The sequence below is a fragment of the Lutra lutra genome, chromosome 7, assembly GCF_902655055.1.
Source record: "Lutra lutra chromosome 7, mLutLut1.2, whole genome shotgun sequence".
Lineage (NCBI taxonomy): Eukaryota > Metazoa > Chordata > Mammalia > Carnivora > Mustelidae > Lutra > Lutra lutra.
In genome coordinates, this window is record NC_062284.1 from 113,121,648 (window position 1) to 113,140,845 (window position 19,198).

The 19,198-nt window shown below is 32.3% G+C and overlaps 1 protein-coding gene across 5 annotated transcripts in view; it reads left to right on the forward strand.

The window, feature by feature from the left end:
- Positions 1–19,198, forward strand: part of GPHN (gephyrin) — a 653,508-nt gene that overhangs the window by 141,322 nt on the left and 492,988 nt on the right. For all 5 annotated transcript variants that reach the window (XM_047739307.1, XM_047739308.1, XM_047739309.1 and 2 more), the window contains exon 2: positions 8,404–8,482. In XM_047739307.1, coding sequence (XP_047595263.1) covers positions 8,404–8,482 — 79 coding nt within the window. The remainder of the gene's footprint in view (positions 1–8,403; positions 8,483–19,198) is intronic.

Genomic DNA, 19,198 nt, shown 5'->3' on the forward strand with positions numbered 1-19,198 from the left:
TTTTTAAATTTATGATTTCCAAATATTGTACCAATAATTGAGCGCAATATTGTTATACATATTTACCAGTTTGAATAAAGGAATGGGTGATAATTGGAGTTTATAGTCACTATTCCCTGGTATTAATATCTTGAAAATGTTCATCTGTTTATGTTGATTTCCATGAGTAAGTAATCTTTTTTAAATGTCTTTTCACACAGGTGGCTATTGGTAAATAATGAATTCATGAGTGTATAATTTTAATTGAGCATATTAATTATTTTCAATATGTTTTTAGAATTCTGTTAGATTTTGTTTTTTTTTTTTTGGTTTTTGTTTTTGTTTTTGTTTCTGTTTTTGCTTTTTAGTATGTTATTATTTGCAGAATAATCATTTCCAATAAAGATGAGCTGGAAGATCCTCAGTTGCAGAGTTACATTGGTTTTGAAATATAAAAATTTTCTTTGTACTTGCATCAGATTCAAAAAGGGATGTTAAATCTGTAGTTTGAACTCAGAACATATATCTGTTGTAAATTTATTGGGAAAGGAGATTTTTCCTCTTGTTTTAATTTTTTTTCAGAATGGAAATATGTTACTTTTTGACACGAAGTTCCAAAACTTGAAATTACTTAAAATTAAAGCAACGTTGATAGTTGTGAAATGACTGTGTTAAAATAGTATGTTTTGCAAATATGCATTATTTTGGCTTGCAATTTTGGGTTGAACATGTTAAGAAAATTCGCAAATTTCAAACACTACTCTTTACCTTTATTTGTTGTTCATTTACCTCATTCAATTTGCTCAGTAATAGTTCTTTGTGCTTAATTTACTTTTTTTTCCCCCAGTGGAATTCTGGGAACTTTTCTTTTAGCAGGTTGACAATTGTAGGCATTAGGCTTGAAAGAAAATATAAAGTAGGACCTGATGACAGATAACTGATTATGTTAAAATTGTTTTAAAATAAATCTGCTTACGGATGCCTGGGTGTCTCAGTCAGTTAAGCATCTGCCTTCAGCTCAAATTATGATCTTGGGATCAAGTCCCACATCGGGCTCCTTGCTCAAGTGGGGTGCGGGTTGTGTGCTTTTCCCTGTCCCTGTGGCTCTCTCTCTTTCTGACATAAATAAATAAAATATTTTACAAAATGAAAATAAAATGAGTCTGCTTAAAATGGGGACCAAAATTTGGTATAAAATATGGATTAGAATCCTAGTAGTCATATAGAATTGCAAGGAATGCTGAGTATCCAAAAGTACCTTAAGAAAGAAAAAGTTGGGAGACTCACAGTTCCCCATTTATAACTTTCTACAAAGTTACAGTAATTAAAACAGTGTGATATTAGCATAAGAGCAAACATATAGATCAATGGAATAGAATTGAATCTAGAAATAAGCCCATATGTGTATAGGTAATTGATTTTTCAGAAGAGTGCCAACATCATTTAGTAGGGAAAGAATGCCTCTTCAACAAATGGTGCTGTAGCAACTTAATAAACACATGTAGAAGAATTTGGTCAGACTTTTACCCTCACAGCATGTTCAAACATTAGCACAGAACGGATGAAAGATCTAAAGTGTTATAACTATAAAATTCTTACCAGAATCTATAGGGGAAATTTCTGATGACCTTGGATTTAGTAATGGTTTCTTAGCTGTGACACCAAAAGAAAGAATAGAAAAATTAAAATTTATCAAAATTAAAAACTTAGTACATTAACAGGCACCATCAAGACGACACAATGACAACTCACAGAATGGAATAAAATACTTGCAAATCATATGTCTGATAAGGGTCTGGTAGCCAGAATATGTAAATATGGCTTATAACTCAATAACAGAAACATCAATTACCCAATTAAAAAGTGTGCAAAGGGCTTGAATAGACATTTCTCCAAAGAAAATACACAAATGGCCAACAGCATACAGAAAGATATTTGACACCATTTGTCATTAGGAAAATGTATTCAAAGCCACAATGAGATAATACTTTGCACCCCACTGTTATGAGTTAAAAAGACAGTAATGACTGTGGATTTGGCAAATGGAACCTTCTTGTATTACTGGTGGAATGTTAAATAGTGTAACTGCTTTGGAGAACAATTTTTCAGTTCCTCAAAAATTAAACATGGAATTACCATATGATCCAGCAATTTCTATTTCTTGATATATACCCACAAAGAATTGAAAACAGGTACTCAAACTAATACTTGTACACACATGCTCGTTCAGCAGCATTTTTCCACCAAAAGGTGGAAACAACCCAAAAGGCCAACAAAGGGTGAATGGATAAACAAAAGTCAGACTTACATACAACGGAATATTTTTCAGCCATCTGAGGAATGAAATACTGATACATTCTACAACATGGACGAATCTTGAAAATATTATGCAAAGTGAAAGAATTCAAACACAAAAAATTACATATTGTAGGGGCGCCTGGGTGGCTCAGTGGGTTAAGCTGCTGCCTTTGGCTCAGGTCATGATCTCAAGATCCTGGGATCGAGTCCCACATCGGGCTCTCTGCTCAGCAGGAAGCCTGCTTCCCTTCCTCTCTCTCTGCCTGCCTCTCTGCCTACTTGCGATCTCTCTCTGTCAAATAAATAAATAAAATCTTTTAAAAAATTACATATTGTATACTTGATTTGTATGAAATATCCAGGTTAAGTAATCCACAGAGATAGAAAACAGATTCATGGTTGCCAGGGATTAGGGGAAGGGGGAGATGGGGACTTGCGGTTTAATGAATAGCAGGTTTTCTCTTGGGATAATGAAAATGTCTTAGAAATAAAGGTAATGATCATACAACATTGTGAATGTACCAAATATTAATGAACTGTACACTTTGAAATGACTAATTTTGATATATATAAAAATGGTGAATTTGTGTTATGTGAATTTTATCTAAATAATAGAAAAGAAAATACAGAGATTTATCTTAAAAATGTGACTAAGAATTATGGAATCAGTCTAATTTTTATGTCAGCTATTAAGTTATATATGTTTAGAATAAAACAAGTAACATGCTCGGTTTATTTTTGTGATATTTTAAAATCATGGCATATTGACATTTTTCCATTAAACATTTAACTCTCACAGTGTGATCATAGAAGGGGAGATTTTTAAGAGAAATTTGTAATGTTTCTAAGAAGTATGTCTTAACTTTTTGATATTCAAGTATGTATTTTTTGAAACAGTTATATTAGTAGTTTTATCTTTTTCTGTGATGTTTTATTGTTAAGTCTAATTAAACAAATTAATTGGAATGTCTAGATTATATAAACATTTTATTTTAATTATCTACTGATTTCACAGGATCATTTTTGGGGGATTTTATTTCACTGGATGTTTTGAAACTACTGAATGAATGAATTTTAAATTGGATCTGTTTTTATTGTCATCCTGGCAATTTTCAAATGGTGCCTTATTCTCATGTTCATAAATATGGATAATAAAATCAGTTAAATACAAAATTCCTACCATGGTGTATTTTAAACATGAATTTTTGAGGCTAGCAATTCTTTTTGTTACAGGAAAATCCTTCCTGACCAGAGCAAGATAGAATATAAATGTCATCCTGGGGCACAAGGGGGCTCAGTGGGTTAAGCCTCTGTCTTTGGCTCAGGTCGTGATCTCAGGTTCTTGGAATGAAGCCCCATGTTGGGCTCTCTGCTTAGCATCAAGCCTGCTTCCCCCTCTCTCTCTGCCTGCCTCTCTGTCTACTTGTGATCTCTCTCTCTGTCAAATAAATAAAATCTTTAAAATAAAATAATAAAAAGAATGTAAATGTCATCCTAAATGAAAGAGATGGCTGGTTCTTTCGTACTATATTTCCAAATAATCAGATTGAATAATCCATAATAGTAGGACTTAGAATAAACAGTATAAAGATTTTAATAAAAATCATATTGATTATACATAATGCATGTAAGTGGGACAATGAACATAAATTGTTAGCACATAATGAATATCAGCAATTACTTTGATTGAGGACCAGAAAAAAAGATGAATATATACCAAAAAAAGGTGCTTATGATTAGCTAACAACCCTTTATGGATCCATTTTACAAATATTTCTAAATTTTAATGAGTTTGAATGCTGACCATAGGTGAAATGGGATTCTTGTCTATAATGTAATGATGAATGGACTTAATACTGTTTTGAGGTGTGTGTATGTCTGTGTGTTTCAGCTTCTGTAAGAATTTTTTTGGTAAATTTTTGCAAATATAATTTTAAAGCAATCTAATGTATAAATGAATAAAAACAACTCTTTAGGTGAAAGGGGGAAAGGAATGTCATTGCTCTGAAATATAACTAAACCACTTAACTAGAAGATCTGTAATGTTTAATTCTACTTTAAAAACTATAATTCTTTAATAATGTTTTGAGTTGGAATTTACTATCTTAATGAATTTTAATTGTATAACTTTTATGTGGTTTGAAGTTATGGAAATGTAGGAGAATTCAGAATATAGGAGTGATTGCCGAGAACTATGGTCTATATAGTATAGTGGTTAAGAGTACAACCCCTGGAGTTACAGCTTGTAGATTTTCCCAGTATTGCTATTTATTAGCTGTATGATCCATAGAAAGATGTTAATCTCCCCATGTTTTAGAATTTTCATCTGTAAAATGGTGACACAGATAGACTTGTCATTGAATAATGATTGGGATAGGATAAGGATAAGCCTATCCTATCATCATTGGATGGTAAGATTAAGTGAGAAAATAAATATGAAATGCTTAACATATAATGAGTTTCAATTACTGTTTTGATTATAGATCCAAATGATGAATATTTACAGGAAAAAAATGCATTTGGTTGGATAGGAGCTCTGGTAAAGAGTTCAGCTTACTAATATTTATAATTTTCCTCTGTGTTCTTTCAAGTTAATTATATCAATATAAAATAGACTGAAGTAAAGATTATAATTTTCATGTTAATACCATAATTTCTATTGTAATTTCTATTTCCATTGTACTTTCTCCCATTTTGTTTGATTTTTGTGATGACATGTTTACAACTTTTTATTAGTGGCGTGAAGAACATCGTAGTTCCTGTAGTCATCATACCCTGGGGGTGGTGGTGAAAAACAGTAAAATATGATGACCCAAACGGATTGATTATAATGTGTTTACATACAAAAAGATGATTATGTTTACTTCTTAAAAATTGCCATATTCTTATTTATAATTCAAAAAGAAAACTTGTTTGTGTTGGTGGAAAAAAAAGCTTTAACTGTAACATATTGTTAGGCAGCTAAAGTTTTAGAATTTTTGTTAAGAGACCATTTCAGTTTCTTGCTTTGTTTTTAACTTAGAAGTTGGATGGAACATGAATTTTCGAAAACTGCCTTCTTTGGCAAAACTCATTTCACATATAGCTGACTAGCAAGCCTTTAAAGGAACAAAGGTTTATTCCATTTTAATTAGGCCTCCAAAACTTTCAGGCTCTTGAAGTTTATAACTAAGGTCTCATATTTGCCAAAGTGGGCAAGAAACTTTTGAGAACAAATTTTATGATATATTACAGCTTCAATTTTAGTTAAGCTCAGCAGGAAACCAACTTTTCTTACAGTGTGCCAACATTTTAGTTTTTTCTTTTTGACCCTACTCAGAAAGTGGTGTAATAAAGAGAATTTGTATTAAAATTATAAAAAGCAGGAAATTTGTCTTAAATCAAGAGGTTGAGATGAGTGTCTACTAAATATGGAATGAAAATTATATATTAATTAAAATTATTCCACTCATTGCAACAATAGTAAAACATGGGAAGTATCTTTTGGGAACTAATAAAAAGGAATCCAGTTTTTTCAACTTCAAATGTTTTTATAGCATCATTGTTTGTATGTATTATTGTTTATTTCAGAGAGAGATCCAGATTTATAATTTTGAGGGCCTCTATAAAAAAAGGGAATATAAAATCCAAATAAAATACTAGGTTGTGGGAAAAAAATACTAGGTAGTGGATCTTTGAAAGGAATAAAGTGAATGTTATATTCTTCTTGTTCTATATGCAGGTTGGAAATGACTCTTTAAGATACATAGAATTTAATTGTTAAATTGAAATAGAAAATAACTCATCATTTAATATTAATGGTAATAAATACAAAAATACCATATAAGTAAAGTTTTTATTTTGTCTTTAATTTGGGGATGATATTTTATCAAGGTCTAGACTTCAAGATTTCCAGTTTTCCCTTAGCATATTAATCAAAGCTTTCCATGTTTTCTGGATTCCATTGTTTATGTCGCATACTCAGCTGTCAGTTTTACTGTTTTTCCTTTGACAATCATGTGTCCTTTTTCTCTTTCTGGTTGTTTTTAAGATTTTCTTACCATCTTTTTATTACCATTTTCTTACCATCTTTTATTCTCAACACTTTGGCTGCTGGTGTTGTTTTATTTTACTTTTTCTGGTGTGGGGTTGGTTATACTCCCTGAGTCAGTGAATTAGTGCAATGAATCAGTTTTGGAATATTCTCGGTGTTCTGAAAATACTGCTTTTGCCCCATTCTCTCCTCAACTACAGTTACATTGAGCTGTTTGATTCCCATGTTTCTTCTGCTCTGTTCTTTTCACTTATTTTTTTTCTGCTTCAGTTTGGATGTTTTCTGTTGATCTCTTAGAGATCACAAATCCTATGTTTTTGTGTTTAGTCAGCTACAAAACTGATCCACCGATTTCTTAATTTCAGATACTGTATTTTTCAATTCTAAAATTACTATTTGATTCTTTTTCATAGCTTTTAATTCTTTGCTGAAATTTCCCTTCTTTCATCTACTGTGAACATTTTTCTGTATCTTCAACTTATGTTAAATAAATTTTTTGAAAGTTTAAATTTTCATAAAGTTCTTGTCTTCTGATTCTGTATCATCTGTGGGTCAGTACCTATCTATGCATATATACGTGTGTGTGTGTGTGTGTGTATGTATATACATAGAGATGTATATATACATCTCTATGTATATACATGTATGTATATACATACATGTATATGTCTCTATGTATATACATCTCTATGTATATACACACACACACGTATATATATATATATATATATATATAAATATGGAATTTTTCTCTTGCTTATTGGTCACATTTTGGGTCCTTTTCTATACTTTGTAGTAATTTTTGTCATATACCAAATACTATTTATTGTAGGATCAAAGAAATTGATATAAATGTTATTAAATGTTAAGTGCCAACTCTTTAATTCAACTTCAAATTGAACTAGGTAGTTAGAGTGAAAGCTTTAGATATCCTTAGTCTACATCTGATCTTAAATGTCTTTATGGGTAAAACTTGTGTCGCAGATACTTCTGATGTGACTTTGTTTTTAGGTACTGTGAAATTGTGAGAAGTTTTTCTATACCTTTTTAGTTTTGCTCCCTTTTACCCACCCCTCCTGCCCCCCTTTGCTTTTGGTTGAGAGCGGATATTTTTTAGGGACGATCTCCTGAAGTTATACACTGAAAGTGGTAGGCTCTGCCTGTTGTCATGTGACTTTGACTTCTAATCACCATAGCTCTATAGAAAACATTATTTGCCCTCTGCCCATTTTTTCTTTCTCATTCCAAACTCTCTTGTGCTGTCCTAGCCCTCAGCAGATCTTCCAGCAAAAAAAAAATGGTTTTCATAGGATTTCATAAAATTTCTTAGAGTTCTATAGGATTTCAGTGTGTCATGCCAGCCTGTGAACCATCAAGAACTATGCTGGTTTTTCTTTTCTCTAATAGTGTCCCTCTTTCTGACTCATAGCTTAAGTGGCAAATTCTCCCAGAAATGAGAACAATAGGAGGCTCAGCTTACCTTAGAACAGATAGCACTTTTTCCTAGTTTATTCTTATTAAGTCACATTGCTGTCTAATATCTTTTAAATATAATTTGGGGGGTGCCTGGATGGCTCAGTGGGTTAAAGCCTCTGCCTTCGGCTCAGGTCGTGATCTCAGGGTCCTGGGAGCCTGCTTCCTCCTCTCTCTCTGCCTGCTTGAGATCTCTCTGCCTCTTGAGATCTCTGCCTCTCTGCCTACTTGAGATCTCTCTGTGTCAAATAAATAAATAAAATCTTAAAAAAAAATAAAATATAATTTGGGGGGGTCAACTTGTCTTTTTTTGTTTCTAGTAGTGACTTGCCACTATGTGCTGGTAGTTTAGTCTTATAAAAGTAAAAACAAAATTTAGACCCATGTGTTTACTCTTTTATATGTTGCATATATATAAAGGTGGTATACTTAGATTATTGGCTTGTTATTGAATATTGATATTTGTTGCTAAATCTATTAGGCCCAGAAATTAGCATTGATCTTTGGAAAAATCCTATCCAGAGATCAGTTTTAATTTAAAATTCCATTTTGTTGGTAGTAACTGAAATAAAATGCAAGTAAAAATTAATTTTCTTTTTCTCTCCCCCTTTCATGTTTAGTGAGTGATAGTTGCTTCAGGAATCTTGCAGAAGATCGCAGTGGGATAAATCTCAAAGATCTCGTACAAGATCCTTCTTTGTGAGTATATAGTTTTCAGTACTAAGCATAATTTTGATAAGTGTGACATTTTCAAAAGATTTGTAACTGAGAACTAATTTAACATTGAGTAACTTTTTCTTATCTTACAATTTGTGTTATGTATAATGAAGGACATTCAACAGTTTCAATAGAAATGAAGGTATAGAATAGATTATTTTTAGAAATAGAAGAGATATTAGAAGAAGAGATAGCATTATGACTAATGATCAACTCTTAAGAAGTCTTTACTAATAGCTGATGATATCTTGCCAGTGTGGCAGTAGATACTGGGTAGAGAAGATGATGAGTAATTCATTTGCTGGGAAAGGTTCAATTAAATTTGTTCACGTCAATTTTAAGCTTTTTGATAACTTATAATATTTATAAGTACAATTATAAATATAAAATAATTATAATATACTTGAATATTTAGGATACATTTGATATTTTACATTAGAAAGTTTTATAAGCAAAAATTTTTGAAAAGTTTCATGGGACTCAATTTTTCATATTCTTAATAATGTCACTTTCTATTTTTATTTTATGAATTAATTTTTTATAATTTAATATTTACTATAAATTATGCATCCTGTCTTCTATATGAACATACCCTCATGGTAAGATCACTTTTATTAAAAAAAAAAAATCAAGAATAGTTAAGCTTTAGGCAGCAGAAAAAAGAAAATGGAGTGCTGGCAGGTACTTTCTTAAAGAGGTATGTAATGCATTCAGTAAAATATAACAGGAAATCAGTCTTTCACATCATATATAATGTACACTCCCACACATTTTACTAGTAATTCATTGAGTATTTTACAAGGAATAAAACACAAGGATGTGTTGAATCTGAAGGATGTTGATTCTTTAATGAATTCCCAGTCATTTAAAAAAAATGTAGTCACAAGATACAGAATCTTGAAAATAACTGAATCTTAATGTTTCTAATATAATGAATTTAGAAATGAATTTGTAAACTCAGTTCTCCCAATTTTTTTTATTAATCTGTTTCTCTTTTCCTCACTCAAAAGGAATGTCAGTATTCTTTCTCTGTGATCTTTATTCTACTGAAAATTAACAGTTGTCCTTTCATTCCTATAAATATTTAATCAAGAATATAACTTTTTTAACTTGATATAAATGTTCCCATTAAATTAATGTCAAATAACATTTATTTGCATGAAGAATTCTGTTTCCCTTATAGATATAGGAGGAAACTTTATAATTGTTTTTGAAAGATTTCATCCATTTGAATGAATAACATAAGTTATTCCATTATTGTATGATTTGAAGGTATATTTTTGGTCCAACAGTATTATTTATCTGTATTATGTAGTCTTTGTGGAAAAAATGTGCTCATCTGGACATTAATGTTATAAAAGCTATGGAGAATTATACTTGAATAATTGATTATAACAATGAGTTACAGTGTTTTGAGAGAATTTGGTACTTTTTCCCAGAATATAGAATAATATTCATTATGCAACCTAGCAGTAAATTTTAAATTTAATCTTAGTATTTGAAAGAAAACTTCCCTGAGATCACTACTGAATGGGTTGGAGAAAATTCCGAGTCTCTGTTTTGGAATACCAGATATCTTACTTTAGCATCATTCTTTTAACTTGGCATTAGTCCTGAATATAAGAATTTAGTGAGAATTTGTTTTTGCCTTTACCACTTTGAAAGAACTTTTTTTATTAAGAGTTGTCAAAATGTGCTATTAATGACTCATTCATATTTTAGCAATGTATTTCTTCCTTAGCAAAATTCTTAAAGGAAGGAAATGCCTAATGTAGAAATTAATGTATTTTTTTCTGTTGTTATGAAGAAATATTTTATTCTGAGTTATTATTCTACAACAATATTCACTTAGTACATACCTCATGGGTATGGATTTTTTTTCTTAAAGTCATTTACCTCTCTTCTGTCCCAAACTCCTGACAAAAATCTTTACTATTTGTTCATTGATTCATGTATACTTCATGGGTCTATATGGAGCTGAATTGTTTGTGTTGCAACATTGAGTTGAAAATATGTCAGAAATAATAATGTCTTTACAGTAAAAAAAATCTGCTGCTTAAAGAAATAACTGGCATTTGATAAATACTCCAGATTCCTGAGCTGCTAATTCTGAAAGGAGTTGATGTGTAAAGAAAAATTAACTATTACAATCACTAAGGCTATTCAAAAGGAAGACAGGATAAAGAGAGAAGGAAAAAATAAGCTGAAGAGAAGCCAGGCTATCTGGTCAGTATTGACACTCCGAGTAGTATATATACTATGTGGGCAAAGTAAAAAAAAAAACAAAACAAAACCAAGTCAAATGTGGTATGTGTGTCTGTGTGAGTGTGTGTCTATAAGTGAATCAAGTTTTAAGGGTTAATTGCCTCAGAGGAGAATGAAAGGGCAGAACAAAAAGTGATTAATTGATACTTTTAAATCTGTGTCAGGCTAATAGAATAATGTGATACGCCCTCTGTCATTTATCTAGACTGTGTATACTACAGTCCCCAAGATTTTGCTTCCATTGTATGGTAAAACTAATTACAGGGTTTGAATGAACTGAGTGACCTATGTTATAAGAACATGATGGACGGATGCCATGAGAGAAAAAGATGAGAAAGTTGTGAATCCCTAAGAAAGACGTTCTGGCCTTACTACTAAATTTTGAGTTGTTTTAATAATGAGAGCAGCATGTGACTTGTGGGAAGATTGAGGTAAAGGGGATACCTAAGAAGCTCTCTTCTTTGGTAGTTATTCTAAGAATAATTTTTTCTATAGCACTCCTACAGGTGTTAAGTGTAAGACCAAGTAGAGGATTTTGACATTCATTTCTTGCTGATGAATGTGTCTAAGGATTTGTTTGAATTAGTAATTTGCATGAGTGTTAAATTTCAAAATGAACAATTTTATCTGTTTTAAAAGTTCATCTTGTGTTTATGATTTTAAGTATTTTAAGACTGATTTCCTCTGCTGTGTGTATAATATGTTCCGTTGTGCTGTAAGACCTCTTGTTTTACTTGTGGTTTCTCAAAGGCAAATTGAAAAGCATTGTCAAATTTAACTTGATGTTTCACCATATTAAAAACATATCCAATGTGATATATCCTTTTTATACATATAGGAAGTTATTCTCTAGCATGATAACATAAATTTTTTTTCTCTTTAAGTTAAGGGATGCATGCTATTTAAATTCCAAAAACCATTTATGCTGCTTCTCGTTATTTATGCTAGAGAGTTGACTTATGTGCAAATGAATTACTGTATATAACGTTAAGTTATATTTAGTTGTGTTCTTTGTAGAGGTAATTCTCAAAAATACTTTTAAATCCCCGTTGACTGTATGCTGAAGATGAAAAGTAAAACATATTACCATATTTATACTTTCAGTTTCTTATTGCTTCCTTATATACCATTTAACAGAAATAATTATTTGAACTCAGAAACATTTATAGAAATTATTAAAGTTGTTTAAGTATCAAACGAGGAAAAATAACTAAAGAATGAAAAGGGTTAACAGAATTGAAAAACTGTTTGTACTACACTGTGTTCATGCCGATGATGTGCGTGGTATAGGTGGGTCTGTCTTGTTTAATTTGCAGAAATCCTTAGGGCGTCTGGGTGGCTCAGTGGGTTAAAGCCTCTGCCTTCTGCTCAAGTCATGATCCCAGAGTCCTGGGATAGAGCCTCACATCAGGCTCTCTGCTCAGCAGGGAGCCTGCTTCCCTTCCTCTTTCTCTGCCTGCCTTTCTGCCTACTTGTGATCTCTGTCTGTCAAATAAATAAATAAAATCTTAAAAAAAAAAAGTTTAGGATCATCGTGGATATGTGTTATGTAAGTCAGATATAGGAAGAGTAGTTTAATTCATAGCAGAATTCTTGACACTAGGAATGTAATTTATAATGCAGGATACTAGTAATTTTCTTTGTCGTCAAACAGGGAAAGTTTATATTCTTTGAGAATTTTGTACAACCTGACAGATATGTAAGTCTTCTCTTTTTTCCCCCTTTATGTTACTCAGTATATTTTAAATTGTTTCAGTGATATCCAGATTTTGAAAATATATTACCAATTTATAACCTCTTGTGATTTATAAAAAAGGATGATCAAATAGATCTTAATTCTGACTCCTAGATAAATTATGTATGATCAAGAAATACTTTTTATTGTCCGTTTTCTCAGTATTTCTTTTAATTGTCATAAAATAAAAATAACATAAAATTCACCATCTTAACCAATTTTAATTGTACGGTTCAGTAATGTGAAGTATACACAGACTGATAGGCAGTCGATCCCTAGAAATTTTTCATCTTACAGAACTGCAGTGCAGTAACTCCCCATCCGTCTTCTAGTCTTTGGCAACTACTGTCATACTTTCTGTGTCTATGATTTTGACTTCTGTGGAAATCTCACATAAGTAGAATCATGCAGTATTTGTCTTTTTGTGGTTGGTTTATTTCACTTAGCATAATAGTGCCATGGAAGTTCTCCCATGTTGTACCATGTGTAAGAATTCCTTTTTTAAGGCTCACTAATATTCTGTTGGATATATGTATAACACGTTTATCTGTTCATCAGTGGACACAGCATTGCTTCTAGCTTTTGTCTATTGTGAATAATACTGCTACGAACATGGATGTGCAAATAACTCTTTGAGACTCTGCTTTCAGTTCTTTTGGTTGTATAAACAGGAGCAGAGTTTCTACATCATATGATGACTCAATTTTAATTTTTGAAGAACTGCCATACTTTTTTTTTCCCATATTGATTGCATCATTTTATATTCCCTCCAATAGTGTACAAGTTTCCAATTTCTCGACTTCCTCACCGATTCTTATTATTTTGTTTGTGTTTTTGTTGTTGTTGATAGTACATTCTAATGGGTGTTCTGTGATATGTTCTTGTTATTTCTAATTGAACTTCACTTACTTCTTTACATTTTGTCTTTGTAATGATTTCATTGGAAGTCATCTAGAGATTACAGAAAAATGTCTGTTATGAACTTTGGCATATTGTGCAGTAAACTGTACAAAACTGTTATTTCCTTTCATTATCATTATGAATATTATGAACCATAAATTTGTCCATAGTAATTTTGTAACAATAGCATTTTAATCAATTCATTTCCCTTATATTGTATTGTATTACTTGCCGTGTATTACTACAATTCTTGTTATACATCATCTGTAAGGAATTGTTTTTGTGTAAAAGAAATCACTTTTTTAGTTAGGTAATGCCACATTGGAAATGCAGCATAATAATTACAGCATGCTAGTTGAAATGTATTTTGATATTATTGATGATTAGTACTTAATCACAGGATTTCATAGATAAAATTGAATAGAATAGCTATATCCGATTGTAATGTAAATTCCTTAGACATGGAAATTTTACTTACTTTAATGTACTTCTTTACAAATCTTACCTTTTTTGGTGGAAACTTCTTTTCATGGTTCTGAAACATAGCTCTTTCCCCCTGAATATGCTTGACTTCACACTACATTCTGATTGAGTGATATTTTGGTCCTCTGGATCATGGCATTAAATGTGAACGAAAGACAGGATTGCCGTCTGGAAAGCAATCATATCTAAATTTAGCCTGTACTTATCTGCTAGTGTTAAGACAGGTTGCTATGGTGAACTGAATTTCTTAAAAATGCCAGTCAGCAGAGGATAAACAGTGGTTTTTGAAGTGGTTATTTTCCGTGGAGCTGTATATTCTCATACTGCATGTTCAGGTACTTAAATTTAGTGAATGTTTTTTATGTCTATTAAATTTCATTTTTACAGTATCTCTGAGTCCTTTAATGTTTATTAAACAAAATACAAGGATTTTTATATTGTTATCCTTTGTTTCTCTAAAGATAAATTCATTTGATGTGAAAATGCATTTTTTAATGGCAGCTGTTTAAATGTTATTGATCATTCATTTTGCTCTGCTTCTAATAATTCTGCTAAATCTAAGACAGCTACCAAAATTGTCATTGTAATTTTATCTCTAAATGTAAGTTATTATCATTTTTGATGAGTTTCTTTTTTGGATTATATATTTATATAGTCTGTAAGTTATATATTGGGACAATACAGCTTAATCTAGGCTTGAAGAATAATATTATAGTACTATGTTCTATGTCAGAACTGCAAATCCAGAGACTTCGGATTTTAACTTTGCTTTTAGACTTCCCCTCATTTCTTTCATTCCAAACATTCCTGAGAATGTATGTTTAATTTTTTTGTGAGTTCATTCATTTTAGAATTTATCAATCAAAAAACATTACTAGATGCTTGTAGTAAGTTCTCCAGAATTAGGTTTAACAGGCATTATTCTTATAGTCAAGGACCATATATGATTAAAGATGGACAATATCTGAGTTGGAGATCTGAGGCATACAGTATTGGAAATTTTTTAAAAGAATTTATCTATCTATCTATTTATTTATTTATTTTTACAGAGTGAGAGAATGAGCAAGAGAAGGGGCAGATGGAGAGTGAGAGAGAGAATTTCAAACAGATGCCGCATTGAGCATGGCATCTCATGTGGGTCTCCATCTCCTAACTCTGAGATCATGACCTGAGCTGAAATCAAGAGTTGGACACTTTACCGACTGATACCACCCAGGTGTCCCCAGTATTAGAATTTTTAAATTAAATAAGTAATGTATCATTTTATTTAGTGGATTATCTAATTTACAGAAACCTGAGTCAAACTAACTTAAAAAATAAAATTGGACTTGATAGACTTATGTAACTATGCACTTATCATGGAATCAGGAGAGCTTAAAACCCAGGTCAGGTATGGAAACCCCAAATAATAGACTTAAGGAGTTTGTGCAGTTGAGTTAATTTGTCACCCTCTGTCATCATATCTTTTGGTCTTTATTGGCTTTAGTCTCACTTATGGCAGTTCTCCATGAAACCAGGGAGATGCCTGCTAACTTACTCTAGTTTCCTTTCTTCTAGCTGCATGATCTCTCTTCACTTCCAGTTCTGAAATGTAAAATTCCATGGAAGAATTCTGATTTTGTTAATCTGGTTAATTTTGTCATGTGACATCAGGCAGTCACTGTAGCAGTCTATCTTGGTTGATTAGTCATGGGACAGATATCTGTGGCTAGAATGGTAGGATACTCTAATTAAATGAGAGAGAAGGTTGTCTCAGAAAAAAAGATTGGTTAAACTAAGAGAGGTCTACTGTATACTGATTTTCAGTTGTTAATTTAAAAAAGAATGTATACATTGTCAAAAATTGTTAATTTTTCAAAATAGAACATTTGCTTGCCTGCCCAAAGGCTCTCTATTGGATATTGTTAGTATATCTGTAGTAATTCATTCATTCTTTCTTTCTTTCTCTTTCTTTTCTTTCTTTCTTTCTTTCTTTCTTTCTTTCTTTTTTCTTTCTTTTTCCTTCCTCTTTCTTTCTTTCTACATATAATGTATTATTTTCTACATATAATATATTATTTGTTTCAGGGGTACAGATCTGTGATTCATCTGTCTTATATAATACCCAGATTATAACACCTACCCTCCCTAATGTCCATCAGCAAGTTACCCCATCTCTCTACCCTCATCCCCTTCAGAAACCCTCAGTTTGTTTTTAAGAATAAGAATCTCTTCTGGTTTGTCTCTTTCTCTGGTTTCATCTTGCTTCATTTTTCCCTCTCTTCCCCTGTGATCCTCTGCCTTGTTTCTTAAATTCCATATATCACTGAGAGCATGTGATAATTGTCTTTCTCTGATTGACTTATTTCACTTAGCATAATACCCTCTAGTTCCACCCACAATGTTGCAAATGGAAAGATTTCATTTTTTTGATGTCCGCATAATATTCCATTGTAAATATATACCACAACTTCTTTAGGTAAAGAAGATGTTCATCTGTTGCTGGACATCTGGGCTCTTTCCATAGTATGGCTATTGTGGACATTGTTGCTATAAATATTGGGGTGCAGGTGCCCCTTTGGATCGCTACATTTCTATCTTTGGTGTAAATACCTGGAAATGCAATTGCTGGGTCATAGAGTAGTTACAACTTTTTTGAGCAACCTCCATATTGTTTTCCAGAGTGGCTGCAATAACACCAACAGTGTAAGAAAGTTCCCCTTTCTCTACATTCTCACCAATATCTGTCATTTCCTGACTTGTTAATTTTAACCATCCTGACAAGTGTGTGTGGTATCTCATTGTGGTTTTGATTTGCATTTCCGTGATGCTGAGTGATGTTGAGCATTTTTTCATGTGTCTGTTGGCCATTTGGGTCCCTTCTTTGGAGAAAGGTCTGTTCATAACTTCTACCTATTTCTTGATTAGATTATTTGTTCTTTGGGTGTTGTTTGTTAAGTTCTTTATAGATCTTAGATACAAGCCCTCTATCTGACACGTCATTTGCAAATATCTTCTCCCATTCTGTCTGTTGTTTTTTGGTTTTGTCAACTGTTCCTTTTGCTGTGCATCAGCTTTTTATCTTGATGAAGTCCCAATAGTTCATTTTTGCTTTTATTTCCCTTGCCTTTGTAGACATGAAGTTGCTGCAGCAGAGGTCAAAGAAGTTGCTGCCTGTGTTCTCCTCAAGGATTTTGATGGATTCCTGTCTCACATTTAGGTCCTTCATCCATTTTGTCTCTAGTTTTGTGTATGGTGTAATAAGAAAGTGGTCTGGTTTCATTCTTCTGCATGTGGCTGTCCAATTCTCCCTACACCATTTATTGAAGAAACTGTCTTTTTTCCATTGGATATTCTTTCCTGCTTTGTCGAAGATTAGTTCACCATAGAGTTGAGGGTCCATTTCTGGGCTCTCTATTCTGTTCCATTGATCTATGTGTCTGTTTTTGTGTCAGTACCATACTGTCTCGATGTTTACAGCTTTTTAATAGAACTTGAAGTCTGGAATTTTTTATGCCACCAGCTTTGGCTTTCTTTTTCAACATTCCTTTGGCTATTTGAGATATTTTCTGGTTCCATACAAATTGTACAATTATTTGTTCTAGTTCTGTGAAAAAACTTGATAATATTTTGATAGGGATGGCATTGAATGTGTAGATTTCTCTGGTTAGCATAGACATTTTCACAATATTTGTCCTGCCAATTCAGGAGCATGGAACATTTTTCCATTTCTTTGTGTCTTCATCAATTTCTTTCATGAGTATTCTATAGTTTTCTGAGTATATATCCTTTGCCTCTTTGGTTAAATTTATTCCTAGCTATCTTTTGATTTTTGGGTACAGTTGTAGATGGGATCGACTCCTTATCTTCTCTTTCTTCTGTCTGTTGTTAGTGTATAGAAATGTAACTGATTTTTGTGCATTGATTTTATATCCTGCCATGTTCCTGAATTCCTGTATGAGTTCTATCAATTTTGGGATGGAGTCTTTTGGGTTTTTCATGTAAAGTATCATATTATCTTCACAGAGTGAGAGTTTGACTTCTTTACTGATTTAGATGCCTTTTATTTCTTTTTGTTGTCTGATTCCTGAGGCTACGACTACTAGTACTATGTTGGACAGCAATGGTGATGGTAGATATCCCTGCTGTGTTCCTAACCTTAGGACAAAAGCTTTCAGTTTTTCCCCACTGAGAATGATATTTCCTGTGGGCTTTTCATAGATAGCTTTTATATTGAGGGATGTGCCCTCTGTCCCCACACCATGAAGAGTTGTAATCAAGAAAGGATACTCTACTTTGTCAAATGCTTTTCTGCATCTATTGAGAGGATTATACAGTTCTTGTCCTTTCTTTTATTTATGTAGTGTATCACATTGATTTATGGATGTTGAACCAACCTTGCAGCCCAGGATAAATCCCCCACTTGGTCGTGGTGAATAATCCTTTTAATGTACTGTTGGATCTTATTGACTAGTATTTTACACTGAATTTTTGCATCCATGTTCACCAGGGATATTGGTCTGTAACTCTCCTTTTTGGTGGGGTTTTTGTCTGGTTTTGGGATCAAGGTAATGCTGGCCTTATGGAAAGAGTTTAGAAGTTTTCCTTCCATTTCAGTTTTTTTTGAAACACCTTCAGAAGAATGGGTATTAATTCTTCTTTAAATGTTTGGTAGAATTTCCCCCAGTAAGCCATCTGGCTCTGGGCTCTTGCTTGTTGGGAGATTTTTTGATTGCTGCTTTAATTTAAGTCAGTTCAGTTGTTCTATTTCTTACTGGTTTTGTTTTGGTAGTTTATACGTCTCTAGGAATGCATCCATTTCTTCCAGATTGCCCATTTGTTGGCATGTAGTTGCACATAATGTGTTCTTACAATTGTATTTCTTCAGTGTTGGTTGTGATCTCTCCTCTTTCAGTCATGATTTTATTTATTTGGGTCCTTTTTCTTTTCTCTGATAAGTCTGGCCAGGTGTTTTATCAATCTTATTAATTCTTTTGAAGAACAGCTCCTAGTTTCGTTGATGTGTTCTACTGTTCTTCTGGTTTCTATCTCATTGATTTCTGATCTGATCTTTATTATTTCTCTTTGCTGGGCTTAAGCTTTATTTGCTCTTCTTTCTCCAGCTCCTTTAGGCTGTGTATTTGAAGTCTTGTTTCTTGAGAAAGGCTTGTAGTGCTATACACTTCCCTCTTAGGACTGCCTTTGCTGCATCCCAAAGATTTTGAACAGTTGTGTTTTCATTTTCATTTATTTCCATGAATTTTTAAATTCTTCTTTAGTTTTCTGGTTGATCCTTTCGTTCTTTAGTAGGATGCTTTTTAGCCTCCACATATTTG